This window comes from Rhinopithecus bieti, unplaced genomic scaffold (assembly GCF_001698545.2).
Source record: "Rhinopithecus bieti isolate Rb0 unplaced genomic scaffold, ASM169854v2 scaffold_42565, whole genome shotgun sequence".
NCBI lineage: Eukaryota > Metazoa > Chordata > Mammalia > Primates > Cercopithecidae > Rhinopithecus > Rhinopithecus bieti.
Window position 1 is genome coordinate 234,920 of NW_016818029.1, and position 19,355 is coordinate 254,274.

At 38.8% G+C, this 19,355-nt stretch overlaps 1 protein-coding gene across 1 annotated transcript; it reads left to right on the plus strand.

The window, feature by feature from the left end:
* The first annotated feature begins 4,091 nt into the window (after nucleotides 1-4,091).
* COMMD2 (COMM domain containing 2) lies at nucleotides 4,092-18,987 on the plus strand. Its single transcript, XM_017856557.1, has 5 exons — nucleotides 4,092-4,252; nucleotides 4,343-4,420; nucleotides 5,142-5,224; nucleotides 5,762-5,935; nucleotides 15,752-18,987. Exons 1-5 carry the CDS (start codon nucleotides 4,186-4,188, stop codon nucleotides 15,947-15,949), a joined length of 600 nt encoding a protein of 199 aa, XP_017712046.1. The 5' UTR covers nucleotides 4,092-4,185; the 3' UTR covers nucleotides 15,950-18,987.
* The last annotated feature ends 368 nt before the right edge of the window (nucleotides 18,988-19,355 follow it).

The window sequence follows — 19,355 nt, forward strand, 5'->3', positions numbered from 1 at the left end:
AAAAAAAAAAAAAAAAAAAAACAGGAGGTAAAGAAATAGGTAAAGAAATAGCCAATCATCTATTGCTTGAGAGCACAGCAGGATGGACAATGATCTGGATATAAACCCAGGCATTTGAGCCAGCAACGGCCACCCTGTTTGGGTTCCCTCCCTTTGTATGGGAGATCTTTTTAACCCTAAAAAATCTTCCAAATCAAAAAAAAAAAAAAAAAAAAAAAAAGCCTGTTGGAATTATTCTGATTGGGTACAACTGACATTTTAATAATATTAAATCTTATTACCCATGACATATTTCTGTATCAGTGGTATATATCTCCAATTATTTCTTAATTCCTCTCAGCAAAGTTTTGTAATTTTTAGTATATAGGTCTTGTAAATCTTCTGTTAAAGTTTTTTTCTAAATATTTTACATTTTTGAGGCAATTTACTAAGATGATTATAAGATAGATTTTGGTACAACAGTCGGAGGCACCTAAAATCTAAGGCTCATTCTAAAAAAATGCCTTTGAGTTCCCAGTTAGACATTGCAAGGTTGGGGCACAAAGGTTAATACAAACACACACACACATGCATGTGCACACACACACACACTCACACACACAGATGATTCTACAGGGATGTTGTAAGGCAGCATGTGTATAGGTATTAGTTCACTATAGAGAAAACAAGAGATGATAGTGACTGGCAGGAGGTATAGCAGAAATTCTGGGGTGTTGTAACATTCTATTTCTTGTTCTGGAGTAATAGGTGTGTTTAATTTGAGAAAATTCAATAATGAGTATTTTAAAAATCTGTACCCTTTTCTGTTTGCATTTATAATACTTTTTTTAATGAATTAAATAATTTTTTAAAATCTCAGGAGCTAATTCATGCATTTGGTGCCAGCTTTAGAGTCACGAGAAGGTGGCTGGTGTAAGTGAGGCTTGTCACCATGTTAATATCCTCTTGACAGTGTAGTGAATTGAGCTGTAATTCCTTGCAGGGGGTGATAATATTTTATGTGTCATTAAAACACAGCTAAGGAAATACCCTGTGCAAGGATTCTGGGCTAGAATACTGAAGAAGGGGGAAAAACATGGGAAAATGTAAGAGAAAAGAAAGACACATGAGCTGGAGGGGGATATAAAGATGCAGAGAGAATGTGAGGGGATGATTGATATGAAACTTTGTTCCCTACCAGCATTAGTTGAAAAAAATACTGAGTATTTATTCTTTGTTCACATTCGCCCTGGAAGTAAGATTGCATGAAGCGACATTAAGACTGTACATATTTATAATGTAAATCTAATTGTAGAGCATTAGTATTAACATACACAGGATACGCTGGGACATTTATTCTCAGCCTGATTCTTTCAAATTAGAGTTAACGTGTATTCTCTGTGCTTCCTTGTCATTTTGCTCATTTTCAAGTATTGCTATTCATCACACTGTATTGGAATTACTTCATTATCTGTCTCCCTCACTTTTCTGACACCTCCTAGAGGGCAAGGACATTGTTTTATTCATCTACAAATTGCCAAAGCATAGCATATCTTTGAACCTTTAAGGAATTGTTCAGTAAATGTTTGTTGAATTAGATGAATGGCTTTTAAGATGATTGTTTGTGAATTTATAGAAGCATAAAATCTGCTCCTATAAAATGTAAATGCTGCTGTTTGCTTAATTCTAATTTATTGTTTCATTTGATCATCAAAATCAATTTTATTAGTTCAGCTGAGTATCATAACAGTCCTGCATGGCACAGAAGGGCAGTATTAAAATACCAATTTTGCAGATGAAGAGGCTATGCTTATAAAAACAACTTACTAGAAGTCATACAGGTAGTGTCAGAGCCAGATCTGGAATCTAGAGTTCTGAGTTTTCACTCTGGTAATTTTTTCTAAAAAACTATATCACCTATGGCAACAGAAGTCACTCTATAAATTATCCTGGGGTGTTTTAGCTCCCAGGCTGGTTTTTCTTGCATAAAACTTGGTTTCTTTATTTTTGACAGTGTCTCACGCTGTCACTCAGGCTGGAGTGCAGTGACTCCAATTTTGGCTCACTGCAACCTCTGCCTCCTGGGTTCAAGCAATTCTCATGCCTTGGGCTACCAAGTAGCTGGGACCACAGGTACATGCCACCATGCTTGGCTAATTTTTGTATTTTTAGTAGAGATGGGGTTTCACCATGTTGGTCAGGCTAGACTTGAACTTCTCCCCTCAAGTGATCCTCCTGCCTTGACCTTCCAAAGTGCTGGGTTTACAGGCATGAGCCACCACACCTGGCCTAACTTGGTTCCTTGACCACCTACTTTAGACAGCCCATTGTGCCACTCCCTAGTCTCACCTTCACCTCACCTGTCCTCACTTCATCCCTGAGACTACAGAGAAGAAAGGCCATTTCATATTGGCATACTATTGTGTCTATTTGCAAATTCATTTAAGCATTCCTATTCCCTATATATGTACAGTTCTTGAATACCTCTTTTGAATCAGTTGAAACCAGTTTTTACTGTAATCTTACTAATTCTCTCATTAATTAACTAGTTCAATACATTTTGTGACATGTGTTCATTGTACACTTGTAGAAGAGTCACGATTTTACCTGTTCTGAAAATTATTCTTTAATAATGGATGTTTTCTCAATAATGTGTGAATAAAGGCAACTTTAGGATATGATGCGATTTTTGCTGATCTGCAATCCATAGTCTAAGCAAAAATTGTGTTCTCTCTCCAAATGCTACTTCAAGACCTAACTAATAAGTTCAAGGACCTGTCTTTCTGTGCCACAGTGGAAGAAACAATTTCAGTCAGATGCGAAGGACAAAGTAGACACAGAGAAGTTAATTGAAAACTTCTTCTAATTTTTAGTCTGCCTGGGAGACTCAGAATATAGAAAGAGTTGTCTCAAGCCTTAGAAAAGACAGATATGAAGAGTCTCCTCCCCTTCCCCTCTCCTCCTCCACACCCTCCATTTTAAAGGGGTTGAGATTTGAAGAATCATATTCCTATCAATTAGCAACTTTATAGTCTCTTATATTTGAACCACAGCAGGTGAGAAGAGAAAGTTGGAAAAGGAACTAAATTATCACAGGCCCTAAACACTTTTTTAAAAACATTGCTCTGGGCCAGGTGTGGTGGCTCACGCCTATAATCCCTGCATTTTGGGAAGCCGAGTCGGCTGGCTGGATGACTTGAGGTCAGGAGTTCAAGACCAGCCTGGCCAACATGGTGAAATCCCATCTCTACTAAAATACAAAATTAGCCAGGCATGGTGGTGGGCACCTGTAATCCCAGCTACTCAGGAGGCTGAGACAGGAGAATCGATTGAAGCTGGAAGTCGGAGGTTGCAGTGAGCTAACATTCTGCCACTGCACTCCAGCCTGGGCGACAGAGCGAGGCTCTATCAAAAAAAAAAAAAAAGAGAGAGAGAGAGAGAGAGAGAAAAGACATTGCTCTGAATCCTGTAAGCAGCGGTCATTGTCATCATTATCTTTATCCTAATTTATAATCACTCATAAACCTTGTCACAAGCTTTCATCCCGGTAGGTAGAAGGATGGGCTTTAGAGCAGGTAAGTGAGGGATCCAACCCTCTCCTTCTAGCTCTGTCACAGGCTTTGCCATATAATCTCTGGAGCTTTGTCTCTTTATCTGTAAAAACAAAGCCATGGCTGTTGAGGATATTAACTGAGATACATTTAAGATAACATATACAGAAGCTCTGTGGAAACTATTAGCTTTATAAAAGTGTCAGTTGCTGGACTTGTCTCTCAGTTTCCTTACCTCTAATGGAAATTATAATGGAACCTACCTCATAGGGTTCTCGTGAACTCCAAAGGTATTTAATAAATGTAAGAACACTTCCTGACACGGTTAGTGCTTAACAAATGTGAGCTATTGATATTAATGTATGCTCCACGAGGGGGCGTGTCGGATTTGAAACACCTTTTCATCTCCCACAGAGCCTAGCACCTTGCACCCAGCCGGCGCTCACTACATCTTTGCGGGATGATTTACAAAAGGAAGAACGTTCTGACCTTAGCCTGCTCCGCAGGGGGCGTCCGAGTGTAGCGCGTTAGTTCGTAGGCCGGAACCCAAAGCTCCGGACGCTGCGACGCCGGAGCCTCTAGGCGCCCGGACACCGGCGCCGGAAGAGGGGAAGGCGAGGTCCGCGCAGCCGGGTGAAATCGTAGGACCGTAAAGATGCTGCTGGAGTTGTCCGAGGAGCATAAGGAGCACCTGGCCTTCCTGCCTCAAGTGGATAGCGCGGGTCAGCGGGCGTGGGGGCGGTGTTCTGTGGGCTGGGGAGGAGGTCAAAGGCAGCGCCCGGCACTCAACAGCCTTCTGACTTTCATTGCAGTGGTAGCCGAGTTTGGGCGGATTGCTGTGGAATTCCTGAGGCGCGGCACAAACCCAAAAATCTACGAAGGCGCTGCCAGTAAGAAGGGGAAGGGGACGGCTCCGCAGGCTGCCAGGGCGGTTGCGATCCATTCCCTGTATCCTGGCAGAGAAAGGGATTATTGCGACTCCTAGGATCTTGTTCCGATTGTAGTAGAATAAAACCAGCAGAGCTCCTCAGTCAGGGTGCAAATCCTGCCCGTCTGTGAAGTAGCTGTGAGATTGCTAAAGCTTCTGTTAAATCAGTTTTCTCATGGTAAAATGTACATACGTAATACCACCTTACTTTCAGAAATACTGAAAAGTATTTTGTATAAATATACCAAAGTCTGTGGAATAGCTGGGTCAACTGTAAATATGCAAGTATTTGGTTATCATTATTAGTTGTTCAGATATCCGCTTCTGCTAAAAAAGTGTTGTTTTCCCCTGGGTAAAAGGCAGTCTCTGGGATTAAGTCAATCCCTGTCGAGTTCCTCTTCCGCCAGACTTGAAGGAGCTACGCTTTCAAGAGAAGGGCTACGCACCTTGTACTAGTCTCCACAGTACTGCGTTTTGTTAAGAAGGTTACATGGTGGGAAATACCAAAGGCACTTGGCTGGGAGTGGAATGAGAAGGAACATGAACCTCTGGCCAACTTACTATTTTTCATGCACTGTTTGAAAACATGTAGTAATAAGTAGTGTTTATTTTTAAAGACAAATATGAACAAGATAAATACCACAGTAGTAATTTATTTGCTTGTTTTCACTGTTCTTTCTCAGGAAAACTGAATGTGAGTAGTGACACTGTCCAGCATGGTGTGGAAGGATTAACGTATCTCCTCACTGAGAGCTCAAAGCTCATGGTAAGGGTTTCTCTGGACTGTTTTGTATTGCCTGGATTCTTAAGAAAAGTCTGGTGTACTCTACATCATAGTCCTGACAGGTACCTGTGTATTTTAATAATGTTGTTAATGGTTTATAATCGATTTTTTGAAGACATACCTAAAAAAAATCATATAATATCTACTGATACGAATACCTCTTGCTGGTATAAATAGCTAGTATAGAAGTATCTCTAATTCTGCGTGTTGTTAAACCATTTGTGTATCCTAAGAGGAGGGAGACTGTATTAATATTTTGTTTGCATATCAGCAGTATCTGGCTTGATGAAGAATAGGAAGGGAAACTGGGCATCTTAACAATTCTTTCCATTTTATACTAAAATACTTTTATGTATCAGTAACTTGGATTTTGGAATGGTGAGCAGTGGTTATCTTTAAGGAATGCTGTTTCTTCTACTAGACAGAATAAATTAGAGGATATCATATTCTTTTGTGTATTTCAAGTATTTTAGCTAGACAGAGATAAATTTTGATGTTCTTTAAACTCAATTCACTTAGATTTCTGAACTGGATTTCCAAGACTCTGTTTTTGTTCTGGGATTCTCTGAAGAATTAAACAAATTGTTGCTTCAGCTTTATCTGGACAACAGAAAAGAGATCAGAACTATTCTAAGTGAGTTGGCACCAAGTCTTCCCAGTTATCATAACCTTGAATGGCGACTAGATGTACAGGTATAGTATTTTTAAAATTAACTTGATGTAGAATATAAGAATTATTTTAGGTTTGTGTCCTGTTTATTGGATTCTTTGCCACCTTAACTAAGATCCGGTTTGAAACTTTGTTTTTTAATGTTCATTCTTAGGCCATTTCACAAATAGTTCATTTCTTTTATTTTCAGTGTGTTCAAATCAGTTTAATTTGCAAAATTTGTAAGAAATCGGTTATTTTGGAAAAGGAGATGGTTATGTAGATTTTTTAGATTGGTGCCTAGATGTTTAAAAACTTGTCTGTTTAAATTTAACAGATGTAGAAAAGTGCACAGGTCAATGTACCGCTTAATGAATTATCACGTGGTGCATTTAACTGTGACTTATACCCCAGAAGCATCCTCCTTGCCTCCTAACTAATTACTGCCCCTTCCCTCCTTTCCAAAGGTAACCAGCATCCTGACTTCTAACACCAATTACATTTACCTGCCTTTTAACTTTGTATATATGGAATGACTCAGTAAATATTCTTCTGTACCTGGCTTCTCTCACAATATTATTTTTGTGAGATTCATCTTTCAGTTGATTTTAAGTCACATAAACAAAAGGGTGTATTCAGACCATTGCTTATAGTCCTTTATTAAGCAGAGAGCGATAAGTTAGTAGATGTGTATTGAATGCCATCTATTTGCTGATTAGAGCTGTGCCAAATGCTTTGAGATACAAAAGAAGTGTAAAATACTTTCAACTGGAAAAGATGGTATCACCTTGGTTAGGGATATTAGGTGTTCTCAAAATAATTAGTAATTAAGGGGGCTTATAAAATAAGGTTCTTGATGGGGAAAAAAGAATATAATTATATAAATGAAGATGACAACTGTTTAAAAAAAAAAAAAACGACAACAACAACACGTGTAATTGTGTGTATGTGCTGGTATGATCCAAGAAAGCTTCCAGCAAAAGGAAGTGCAATTTCAGAAGGATGAATGAATAGAGAAAATTAGGGTAAATATTCTTAGTAGAGAAGGCAGAATATGTTGTAAAGACCCACATGGATATGGAAATGACATATAAATATGTATTACAGTGCACTTGTTTTCAAATTTGACTTCATATTGGAATAACCTGGGGAGCTTTACAGAAATTCTGATGTTTGTGTGTAATACCCAGAGATTCTGATTTATTGGTATAGAGTTCGGCCTGAGCATCAGGATTTTTTAAAGCTTATTTTCATCCAGGTAATTCTAATGTGCAATAGTTTGGAAACCACTGTTGTAGTGGCTTCTTCTGATTCAAATAGAGGTAATGTCCAAATAGGTTATAGAAAGTTGGTTAGAGGGGTTTAGATCTGACATAGCAGATGATAGGAAGCCCTTGTAGATATTTGGATAAGAGAGTAACATTAAGGCCATGCGCAGTGGCTCACGCCTGTAATCCCAGGACTTTGAGAGGCCAGGGCAGGCAGATCGCCTGAGGTCAGGAGTTCGAGACCAGCCTGGCCAACATGGTGAAACCCTATCTCTACTAAAAATACAAAAATTAACCCGGTGGGGTGCAACATGCCTGTAGTCCCAGCTACTTGGGAGGCTGAGGCAGGAGAATTGCTTGAACCCAGGAGGTGGAGGTTGCAATGAGCTGAGATTGTGCTGTTGCCCTCTAGCCTGGGCAACAAAAGGAGACTTCATCTCAAAAAACAAAAAGAGAGACAGTAACCTTAAAAAACAATCATGTAGGGAAGTTAATCTAGCACCCTTGGGCAGAGAATGAAGGTGGGAATTCAAAAAATGAGGAGCATCAGGCCTTTACACATTATGTTTACTCTATATGAAATGCTTTTTCTGCTTTGCTACTATTTCTTGACTTGACTCTTTCTTATCCTTGTAAGTCTCAGTTTAAATCAGGGCTCAGCAAACTATGGCCTGTGGGCCAAATCTGGCTTGCTACCTATTTCTGTAAATAAAGTTTTTTTGGGATACAGTCATGCTCCTTTGTTATGTATTATTTATGGCTGGCTGCCTTTCAAAGCTAACAAAGGTGCAGAGTTGAGTAGATGTGCCAGAAAAAAAAAAACTGTCATGGCTCTGCGGCCAAAAGCCTAAAAAATATTATTTCTGGTTCTTTATAGAAAGGGTTTATAGGTTATTAGAAAAAAGGGATGGCTGCCTTGTCAAAAGTACAGAGGGCAGAGTCAAGTAGTTTGTGCCCAAGAAACTGTATGGTTTTGGGCAAAAGCCTAAAATAATTTAATCTGCTGATTCTTTTATTTAGCAAGGGTTTGTGGCTTCTTGATGTCTCCCTTTGGGAGAAATGCCCCCTGCCACTAGACGCAGTTAAATTTTGGTGGCATTTGTGTTTTCTTTTCATGACACCTGTGCTTCCTCTTTTGGCAAGTCATCTCACTTATATGTACCTGGTTTTTTGTTTTTTTGTTTTTTGTTTGACTAAACTGTAAACACTGGGATAGCAGGGACCATGCATGTCCTATATCTCTTTCTTCAAAGCCTCAGCATCTCCTCCATGCTCCACATGCTTAGCTGTTGACCTTGCTTCCAACTTGACTAATAAAAGAGAAGCAAACAGAAAGAACTCCCACATGCACCTGTCACCACATCTTTCAGCCTGTATCAGGACCCATTTGCTCCACTTGTCTTCTCTCCTGTTCCTCTTGATGAAGTGCCCATGCTCTTATCTAGAGGCAGCCTTTTCCTTTGTATACCTCAGTCCATCCACATTTCCCCCTATGAGGACATAGTTCTAGCAATTATTCCCTCTCTTATCTGCATCATACTTGGTTTGCCTCTCCCTTCTGCACACAGTCAGAAACCCAGTCTTGACTCCATATACTCCTCCTACTGCTGCTCCATTATTTTGCTCCTCTTTATACTAAGACTTTTTTTTTTTTTCAGACCGTCTCACTCTGTTGCTCAGGCTGGAGTGCAGTGGTGCAATCTCCGCTCACTGCAACCTCTGCCTCCTGGGTTCAAGTGATTCTCCTGCCTCAGTCTCCCAAGTAGTTGGGATTACAGTGGGATTCCAGGTGTGTGCCACCACGCCTGGCTAATTTTTGTATTTTTAGAAGAGACGGGGTTTCACCATGTTGGCCAGGCTGGTCTCAAACTCCTGACCTGAAGTGATCCACCTGCGTCGGCCTCCCCAAGTGCTGGGATTACAGATGTGAGCCACCACGCCCGGCCTACACTAAGACTTCTTGAAAGAGTTGTCTCTGTTTGTATACTCTCTCTTCCTGTCATCTCTTAAACTTTTCCTAATCAGACTTCATAATCTTCACTCTACTCTCATAACTTACTCAAGGTCATTGCTTTTTAGTTTTTATGCCATTCTGTTTATTAACGCATTTGTCACAGTTAGTCACACCTTCCTACTTGAAATACTTTCTTTAGTTGCCTTCTGGGAAATAACTTCCTCTGATTCTCATCCAACTTCACAGGCTCCTCTTTCTCAATCTCCTTTGCTGATTCTATCTCATTGCCCTTTATACATTGGGATGCCCCAAAGGTCAGTTCTGAGTCTTCATACCTTTTCCACTTACATTCTCAAGCTGGCTTCATCCAATTTGAAGTCTTAAATAATCCCCATATTCTTGGGATTCCCAAATGTATATCTTTAGTCTAGAACTGTCCCTAAACTTGAGAGTCATACAGTTGAAGCCTATTTTCATCTCCACTTTGGTAATTTGATAAGCATTCAAATGCAGTGTGTTCCAAACTGAATCCCACCTTCCTTACCCACTGATATGGTTTGGTTCTGTGTCCCCACCCAAATCTCATCTTGAATTGTAATAATCCCTATATGTCAAGGGTGGGACTAGGTGGAGATAATTGAGTCATGGGAGCAGTTTTCCCCATGCTGTTCTTGTGATAGATAGTGAGTTATCACAAGATCTGCTAGTTTTATAAGGGGCTTCCTCCTTCATCTGGCATTCATTCTCTCTCCTGCCGCCCTGTGAAGAGGTGCCTTCTGTCATGATTGAAAGTTTCCTGAGGCCTCCCTAGCCATGTGGAACTGTGAGTCAATTAAACTTCTTTTCTTTCTTTTTTTTTATGTTTTGAGATGGAGTCTCACTCTGTCGCCCAGGCTGGAGTGCATTGGTGCGATCTCGGCTCACTGCAAGCTCCACCTCCCGGGTTCACACCATTCTCCTGCCTCAGCCGCCTGAGTAGCTGGGATCACAGCCACGTGCCACCACACCCGGCTAATTTTTTTTGTATTTTTAGTAGAGACAGGGTTTCACCCTGTTAGCCGGGATGGTCTCAATCACCTGACCTTGTGATCTGCCCGCCTTGGCCTCCCAAAGTGCTGGGAGTACAGGTATGAGCCACCGCGCCCAGCATTCTTTTCTTCATAAATTACCCAGTCTCGGTTATTTCTTCATAGCAGTGTAAGAAAGGACTAATACACCCCCTCCCTGCTGAAACTGCTCCTTCCATAGCCTCTCCCATCTCAGATGGTACATCCATTCTTTGAATCACACAGGCCAAAAATACTTGGGCTTTTCCTTGACTCTTCTCCTTGCCCTTCATCTAGTCCATCTGCAAGTTAGTTTCTTAAAAAGGTATCCACAGTCTGACCACTTCCCTTCTATGGTCTGAAAAAAAAATTAGGAAATTTCACACCAGAATTATAATTTTAGCAACTTTTGAAAATTAGAAGTTCAGGCAGCACTAGAACCACACTCCCACTTGGCCTTAATCAGTTCAAGGTAGAGTGAATTTAAGGTGGTGACAGCTTGTTTAAGTTGCAGTCTCTACAGTAGGTGAGGATGTGGGCCTAAATCTTGGATGCCGGATTAGTTGAAATCACATATGAGAATGATTTCTCTGACATCTGAACTGAATCTCATTGGGTGCACATGGCTAATAGAAATAAAAGCCAGCAATTAAGCGTGGTTTTAGGAAAAACAACCACTAGCACAACACAATGTCACTGAAAGTAAGAGCAACATTTAAGAATAGCAGGATCATCAGGGGAGTAAGAGTTAAGACAAAAGCCTTAGGATTTGGACAGAAGAAAGATGTACCTGTCTTACTGTATCTTCAAATTTTACACTTGGGATAGAGTGGCTGGCATAGAGAGAGAATATCCCATTGTCATGAGCATCTTAAGGTATCTGCAGATAAACAATTAAAAAGATAATCTGTTATGTCCTATTAATCCATTCTTGCTTCTACACATCTATTCAGTTATCAAACCATTTATTGAATGTCTAGTGCGTGCTAGGCCTTGTGGACATAGCAGTGCTTGCCTTTAAGTCCTCACAGTCTTACAGTAAGAGAGAGACCAAAAAATAAAATTTCATTAGAAATCAGCAATTATAATCAAGTGTGATGAGTGCTTGAATAGGCATGAACACAGGATGTGGTATAAGCCAGACTGTAGGCTCCAGGAGGGCAAGTATTGTGTCTTGTTCATTACTGTGTGCCCAGCACAATACCTGGCATGTAATAGGCATTTGGTGCTGAATAGAAAGAATGGGTGGTAAGAGCAGTTAAGTGGCTTCTTAAATTATTTATCAGATATTTCTTGTACCCCTAACATGTGCCAGGTGTTGTGGATACAGCAAAGAACAAAACACAGTTCATCCTCTGGGGGACTTCATAAGCAGCAAGTCTTGTGGGGTTCATGGGGGAAATGACTGGATAAGCCTTTATATTTAGGTCCTTTCACAATAACCCGGTGGAGATATGGGGATGGTCATGTATGTGGCTCAGCGGTAATTTACCTTGTAGATCTTTACCTGTCTCGTGTGCGAATGTCCCCTGACTTTTGGGGTACAATAGACTTTAATAGTTCTTTTTTTGGCTTTATTAATTTGCTTTGAGTGTGTCCATTATGAAGACATTTTTGCAAGTTAAAATTAAGAAATAGAATTTTCTAAAATTAAACTCGAGAGCTCATTTACCCAGTGAAATGAGTTTGAATCATTGCACTATTGGTAGGACTAGTACAGTTTAAGTTTGAGGGTGTACTGAATGAAATTTGCTTCTTATGGAGAAATGCATTTAAGGGCTAAAAAAGCTACTACTCAGAGCTCATTGAGTTCCTCAGCTTATTTGTTGAAACCATTGCATAGAATTTTAACTGGAGTGGATTATTCTGCTCATAGAAAAAGGCAGATCAGATAAGACTAGCTAAATGTCTAGGAAACTAGTAACTACATACAGCGCCTTTCATGTTTAAGTAACTGACTTGTCTCATGGAGACCGGTAGTGATGGACAATTACCACCTAATTATTGTGCAGTTACTTATGGGACTCAAATTAATCATCATAGCTTAGTGTCTAGTAGGAACATTTCCCCAGACTTAATAAATTGCCAACACAATTGATGTCCTCGTTAATAGCATTAGTAACTGAATGTACCACCATCTGAGACTGATGCCGGAGGACGTTCCTTTTAGGGCCGGTCCATTTACAACTACTTCAAAGCATTCTTTTCCTGTCCTGCCCACATATTGTTTGCTCTGAGGCTAAACAGAGAATTGAATTCTTTTAGGAACTGTAGCTACATGAAACATAATTTATGTATCCTGTTTCCTACTTGATGTTTTTTGCCAGAATACCCTTTTCAGTGCCTTTGAGATATGGCCCTTCAAAGTAAAGGTTTTTTGATATTTTTTCTAATTTGCATTGAAATAAGACATTTCATTTTAAACTTGCTTTTATTGTTGTTATGTTTACAGGGAGGAGGACAGAATCTCATCCCCAGTAAAAAAAAAAAAAAAAAAGTCTGTATCAAGAACTTTGTGGACTACTGTTCTTTGTCCTATAGTACTGTCATTCAACTTCTTTCTGAGAAAAATGTCTTACTAGATGTTTGTTAGAGATGTTATGTAATCTCTTTTCTAGAACTGTTAAAGAATAGTATAGATATTTGTATAGGTATTTAATTTAGGTATGTTGTCTAAAAATTGGAGGATAGTGGCTTTAAGTCTTTCAACAAAAATTCATGGCTTAATTACACACCAAATATACTCAGTCCCTGTCAGTGCAGTCCCTGTCTGTCAGTGTAAAGGAAAAACAAATATAAACAGAGCATAATTGAATAAATAAGTACTGTTTTCAATTATCATATGTATAATATGCATATGTGTCATAATCTATAATTATCTGTACTACAGAGGTGATCTTAAACTGGTACTTTAGCCTGCAAATACCTATTTTATGTTTGGGGACCAGCTCACCCAAAGGGATTGACGTATTGTTTGCAAATTACTTGGGGACATTAAATTTCAGCCTTGGATCAGTATCTTGGGTTCTTTTGAAAGCCCAGGTTACCTAGAATTATTTGGAAGAAGTTACTAGTCAAAATATTCTATGTTACGGAATTAAATTAATCCTGAAATCTCAGGTTTAGATTTGTTATTCACTCGAAAATCTCTTCAAGTTGGAATCTAGTCTTCTTGACATTGACTCCATATTTTTGATAACTTTTTTGCTTTCTCCTATAACAAGATGTTACAGGCTCATCTTGTACAGTTTCTTACCTAGACTTCAAATCAGCTATTGCTTTGGATAATCCTGGTACCTTTTAATGGAGAATCTAAAGATTGAAAGAACCTTCAAGTTAGTCATTGTTTGTAGTTTTGGGTTTTCTTCTTTTAAAATATGTCAGTAGTACTTATTTTTTTTTTTTTTTTTTTTTTTGAGATGGAGTCTCGCTCTGTCGCCCAGGCTGGAGTGCAGTGGCCGGTTCTCAGCTCACTGCAAGCTCCGCCTCCCGGGTTCACGCCATTCTCCTGCCTCAGCCTCCCAAGTAGCTGGGACTACAGGCGCCCACCACCTCGACCGGCTAGTTTTTTGTATTTTTAGTAGAGACGGGGTTTCACCATGTTAGCCAGGATGGTCTCGATCTCCTGACCTCGTGATCCACCCGTCTCGGCCTCCCAAAGTGCTGGGATTACAGGCTTGAGCCACCACGCCCGGCCCAGTAGTACTTATTTTTTAAATTTGGAATGTGTTATACAAATGAAAGGTTATAGATATCCAGTTTAAAGAATAATGATAAAACAAATACTAGTATACCCACCAACAAGCTTAACAAATAAAACCAGTACTTTTGAAGAACCTGTACCTTCCCCCAATTGTAACCATTTCCCAGCCACCTGGAGGAAATCATTATCCTGAATTTTCTGTCAATCTTTTCTTTTCTCTTTTTTTTTTTTTTTTTTTTTGAGACGGAGTCTCGCTCTGTTACCCAGGCTAGAGTGCAGTGGCGCGGTCTCGGCTCACCGCAGTCTCTGACTCCTGGGTTCAAGCGATTCTCCGGCCTTAGCCTCCCAAGTAGCTGAGGCTACAGGCGTACGCCACCATACCTGGCTAATTTTTGTATTTTTAGTAGAGACAGGGTTGTACTCTGTTGGCCGGGCTGGTCTCAAACTCCTGACCTTGTGATCCACCCACCTCAGCCTGCCAAAGTGCTGAGATTACAGGCGTGAGCCACCATGCCCTGCCCCGAATCTTTTCTTTATAGTTTTTTTAAAAACATAAATTTTGTCACGAAACTGTGTATTTTTTAAACTTGCATGTATTCTGTGACTTGCTTTTTCAACATTTTTGTTTCTTCTATGATAACCCATGTTGCTGTAGTTCATTTCTTTCCTCGCCATTTAGTAAGCAATTCATTCTGTGATTGTTCTTGGTTTATCCATTCTGTTGTTAATTAATATTTGAGGTATTTCTAATTTTTGGTTCTTGGATACATACTATCATGAATAAATATATATGTGTAAGAGGTTAAGGTATATGCCTAGGGGTAGAGTTGCTGGTAGTGCACATTGTTTTCCAAAGTAATTTTCTCATCCCTTACCAGCAGTGGATGAGAGTTCCCATTACTGTCCCTTGCAGTGCCTGGTATGGACAGGTTTTTAATTTTTGCTAGTCTGATATTTGTAAAATGGTATTTCATGTGGTTTTACTGGCTATTATCCTGATGTTTAATAAAGTTGAACACATTTTTCTATGTTTATTCGTTTGTCTTCTGTAAAATGCTTATTTAGATCTTCTGTTTATTTATTTATTTATTTTTTTTTTTTTTTTTTTTTATTTTTTTTTTTTTTTTAAAAAAATTTTTTTATTTTTGTGTTTTTTTTTTTTTTTTTTTTTTTTTTTTTTTTTTTTTTTGAGACGGAGTCTCGCTCTGTCACCCAGGCTGGAGTGCAGTGGCCAGATCTCAGCTCACTGCAAGCTCCGCCTCCCGGGTTCACGCCATTCTCCTGCCTCAGCCTCCCAAGTAGCTGGGACTACAGGCGCCCGCCACCTCGCCCAGCTAGCTTTTTTGTATTTTTAGTAGAGACGGTGTTTCACCGTGTTAGCCAGAGATGGTCTCGATCTCCTGACCTCGTGATCCGCCCGTCTCGGCCTCCCAAAGTGCTGGGATTACAGGCTTGAGCCACCGCGCCCGGCCCTGTTTATTTTTATCTTGGGTTTTGAGGTTTTTTTCTTATTAAATGAGAGGAGTTCATCACACATTCTGGATACTATCTTTTTTTGGTTATATGTGTGTTGCAAAATATCTTCTCTTGGTTTATGACTTGTTTTTTTACCATCTTTAGGTATCCTTTGAAGAAAATTCTAGTTAAATTTACCAGTTCTGTCTTTATGGTTTGAGCCTTTTATATCATGCTTAAGAAATCTTCTATACCATAAAATTGTGTATATATTCTCATTATTTTCTTTTCAAAGGTTTTAAAGTTTACTTTTCATTTTGAAGTCTGTAATTCATCTGAAACTTAATTTTTGTGTATGGTTTAAGATAATTATAAATATGTACTCAGCACGGTTATTAAATAGTTACTGTGCTCTTATTTCATTTAAAATCAAGCTTGCAAGTAGAAGTCTCAGGCAACAGATTAAACCAGCAGTGACTATAAAGCTACACCTTAATCAAAATGGAGATCACAACACCAGAGTTCTACAGACAGACCCAGCCACCCTGCTCCATTTGGTTCAACAACTGGAACAAGCACTGGAAGAGATGAAGACAAACCACTGTAGGAGAGTTGTTCGCAACATCAAGTAGTTACCAGTTTTAAGGTTTTAATTCATTTGAATCACTTTTGAATTGATGATATACAGCAATTACTTCTCAAAATTAATTTTTTATTAATTCATGATGATAAATACATAGTACTCCTCAGTATCTATTCCAAGATACTGAGGTCATAATCAGAAGCTAAGCTGGGTGCAGTGGCTCATGCCATTAATCCCAGCACTTTGGGAGGCTGAGGTGGGCGAATCATGAGGTCAGGAGATGGAGACCTTCCTGGCTAACATGGTGAAACCCTGTCTCTACTAAAAATACAAAAAATTAGCCAGGTATGGTGGCACGTGCCTGTCAGAGTCCCAGCTACTCGGGAGGCTGAGGCAGAAGAATCGCTTGAACCTGGGAGGTGGAGGTTGCAGTGAGCCAAGATTGTGCCACAGCACTCCAGCCTGGGTGACAGAGCGAGACTCCATCTCAAAAATAATAATAATAAAGTAAAAATAAAAGTAAAAAATAATCAGAAGCTAAAGTAAAGTTCCTTTCCTGGTGCTAACTGTGGTTATCTTGACACATTAAGATGTATTTTGTATTTTAAGAGTCTCATGCTCTACCAGTGGAACTAGCCAGACGGCCATTATTTTGTATTTTAAATATGTAAATAGGATTGAATCAACTAGAAATGAATCTATATGTTCTGTATATATGCATGACTATCTTGTTTTTGCTACTTCTTTTGACTGCTTAACTTTATTATTTTCCTCTTTATTGATCAAATTTGAAAATAAAATTCACAATGTAATACTATTACTATGCAGAATTTTCTAAACAGTTCAGTCTTTTTGACTTTTAAAAACAGCCCACAATGTTAGTAGCCACAGAATATTGAACATCAGTATGATTTTTAATGCCATATTGTTATAGGCAGTTTATTCATTTTTCTTTGTATGTGAAGATAAGTATTTATCATATTGCCTAAGTTTGAGTGATCGTGGTTAATTAATTGGCTTAAATAGTACTCAAATTTGTGTGGTCATCTATTGTGTTTTATCAGGAACTAATTTTTCCACCATACCCAAAGCATCTAGGAGACACTCTGTCATTTACATTTACAAATCGTGGAAGCAGAGAAATATAATGAATTATTGATTGTCCTGGATACAAATTATAGTCACTTTTAATAATTTGAATAAACTATGATGAGGAAAGGAAGACTATGTTTATTACATTATAGGCAACTATCCTTTCTCCCTTACAAACTTGATTTATGTTTTGTTTTATTTTTTAGTAGGGAACCAAAAGCTTTTGGCCTGAAAAACTCAGATGCTGATTTGTCAGGTCAGCCTGAGAGAGTGCAGAGACACAGAGGCCGACTTAGGGAGAAGAATTGTATGGAAGGGTGGAAACGAGGGTTCAGTCTTAACTATGTATACAAGACCTTATCCTGAGAGTCTTCATGGAATAATCTAGAAAGGGCTGTAGAAGCAATCAAACTCTAAACTGCACTCTAGACTTTTTACTTTGCCTCCTAAGAATTAGGGATTTTCATGTCAGAGTGATACCATGTTGTAATCTCTTTAGAGAAGAGAGAGCCTAGCGGGGAATAGGCCAGTGGAAGAAAAGCATACTTGAAATGGCTACCCATTGGTCCCTGCAGGCATCCGGGCCACCCTTTTCCTGTAGGTATATGTTCTGCTGTTGTAAAACAACTATATTATTAGATGTCAGCAAACTATAATCAGAAATAGTTTTTAATTATATTGGCAACTTGATTAATGAAACTCTCATATATACAACCTCACAAACAAAAGGAAACTTTATCTATTACGTGAAATAGTAGCATATGTCATTGGGTTTAAAAGCAACATGCCTGCAAAGCTTATATGATAAAAAATACTTCTGTGAGGCTTTTTATTTGTCCACATTTGATGGAAGATAAACATGGCTGACCCCAGCCAAGACTGAAACAGCCCTTTGTCTTCTCAGAACAACCTATCTCCAACTCTTTGTCCACTGTTCTTACCCCAATTAAAACAAGAAAACGTGCTAATCCTTAATTTTTATCAACCTCCCTTGGCCTCCTTTCACTGTACTCCATTATTCCTTCTGCGATGTTCTACCTTCTTCACCTTTTGAGACCAGGGTGAGTTGGGAGCAGTTTGCCTACCTTCTTTTAGAATCTGGGGCTTATCTTTTAGTACAAGCCATTGAATGAGCCTCTTCCTTTTTTTTTTTGCTCAAGCATTCCACATCCTTGTGGACTCCCCTGTGTTGTTTGTTTTATATAACATTTGATATTTGTTGTAGCTTGTATATGAACATAATTTTCTGTAGAGGTAGTCACTGTTCTACTCTCCAATATGACCCAGGTTTCTTGACTCTGAGTAGTGCACCTTCTATTACTATCTAAATTTCTGTTGAAGCTTTTTGGATTATGAGTATGCTGACTTTTCACGTTTGGCTGGTGCATGTTTAGATTTAAATGTCATATCCTTCATGTCTCAAAGCCAAAATAATAACATCTCATCTCAGAACAGAGCTGTGAGCACATGCCAATATATGTGTCACAAAGTCTACATATGTTACATTCCTTGGAAGTCTCCTTAAATGTTTCACAAAATGTCAAAAAGCTTGTTTTGTTAGAGATTGGTCACATTTAAGACAGTAAACGGGAAAGGTGGTGAAGATGCTATAAGAAGATGCTGTATCTTGAGAATTGAAAAATGAGAATCTGACATGGTTTGAAAAACCATGAAGGGTGTGTATAAAGGATGCATGTGTAGGAGCCCTTAAAATTCGTAACAGTGTGTCCTTTTAGCGTTTTAATCTTATGAAGAGGTTAAGAGATAAGTCTTCGGAGTTGGACAAAAGGATTTGAATTTAGTTTCTGTGGCTTATTATGGTCCTTGATAAATTCTCAAAGCCTTTTGTTTTTGTTGTTCATCTCTAAAATAGGAATATAGGATTACCTACCACATTGGCTCGTAAGGACTATATGAGACCATGTATATAGAATGTTTAACATAGTACCAGGCTTTACAAAGAACTCAATAAATGTTTACCATTATTGAAATAGTTTTGTAGACTGAGGATCTCATTATTTTATAGTCTTGAGTTATGTCCTGTATACTCTGTTAAAGAAACTGGGAAAAAATGCTAACTGGTTGTTTCTGGGTGGCGGAATTATGGCTGTTTCTTTTCTTTTTTAATTTCTATAGTAAGTTTGAATGACTTTCATAATATTTAGGAAGAAAATATTAAAAGGAAAGAAAAATCAGGGAATTTAAATATATTTTAGTAGATATTTTACCCAAACTTAATTCTTACAATGATAAACACATAGTTTACCAGAAAACTCAGCTGTTCAAAACTACTCAGTCCCTGAAGGACTCAGGTAAACAGGCTGAGGGTTTTATATATAGAGTGCTCTAGAGTTTCCTTTTTC

What these genes read in the sequence shown, in the direction of transcription:
- COMMD2 (XM_017856557.1), top strand. Translation starts at nt 4,186, where the DNA reads ATGCTGCTGGAGTTGTCCGAGGAGCATAAGGAGCACCTGGCCTTCCTG. An exon ending in GCCTCAAGTGGATAGCGCGG is followed by an intron (nt 4,253 to 4,342) that starts GTCAGCGGGCGT and finishes CTTTCATTGCAG; the next exon opens with TGGTAGCCGAGTTTGGGCGG. An exon ending in AATGGCGACTAGATGTACAG is followed by an intron (nt 5,936 to 15,751) that starts GTATAGTATTTT and finishes TTTAAAATCAAG; the next exon opens with CTTGCAAGTAGAAGTCTCAG.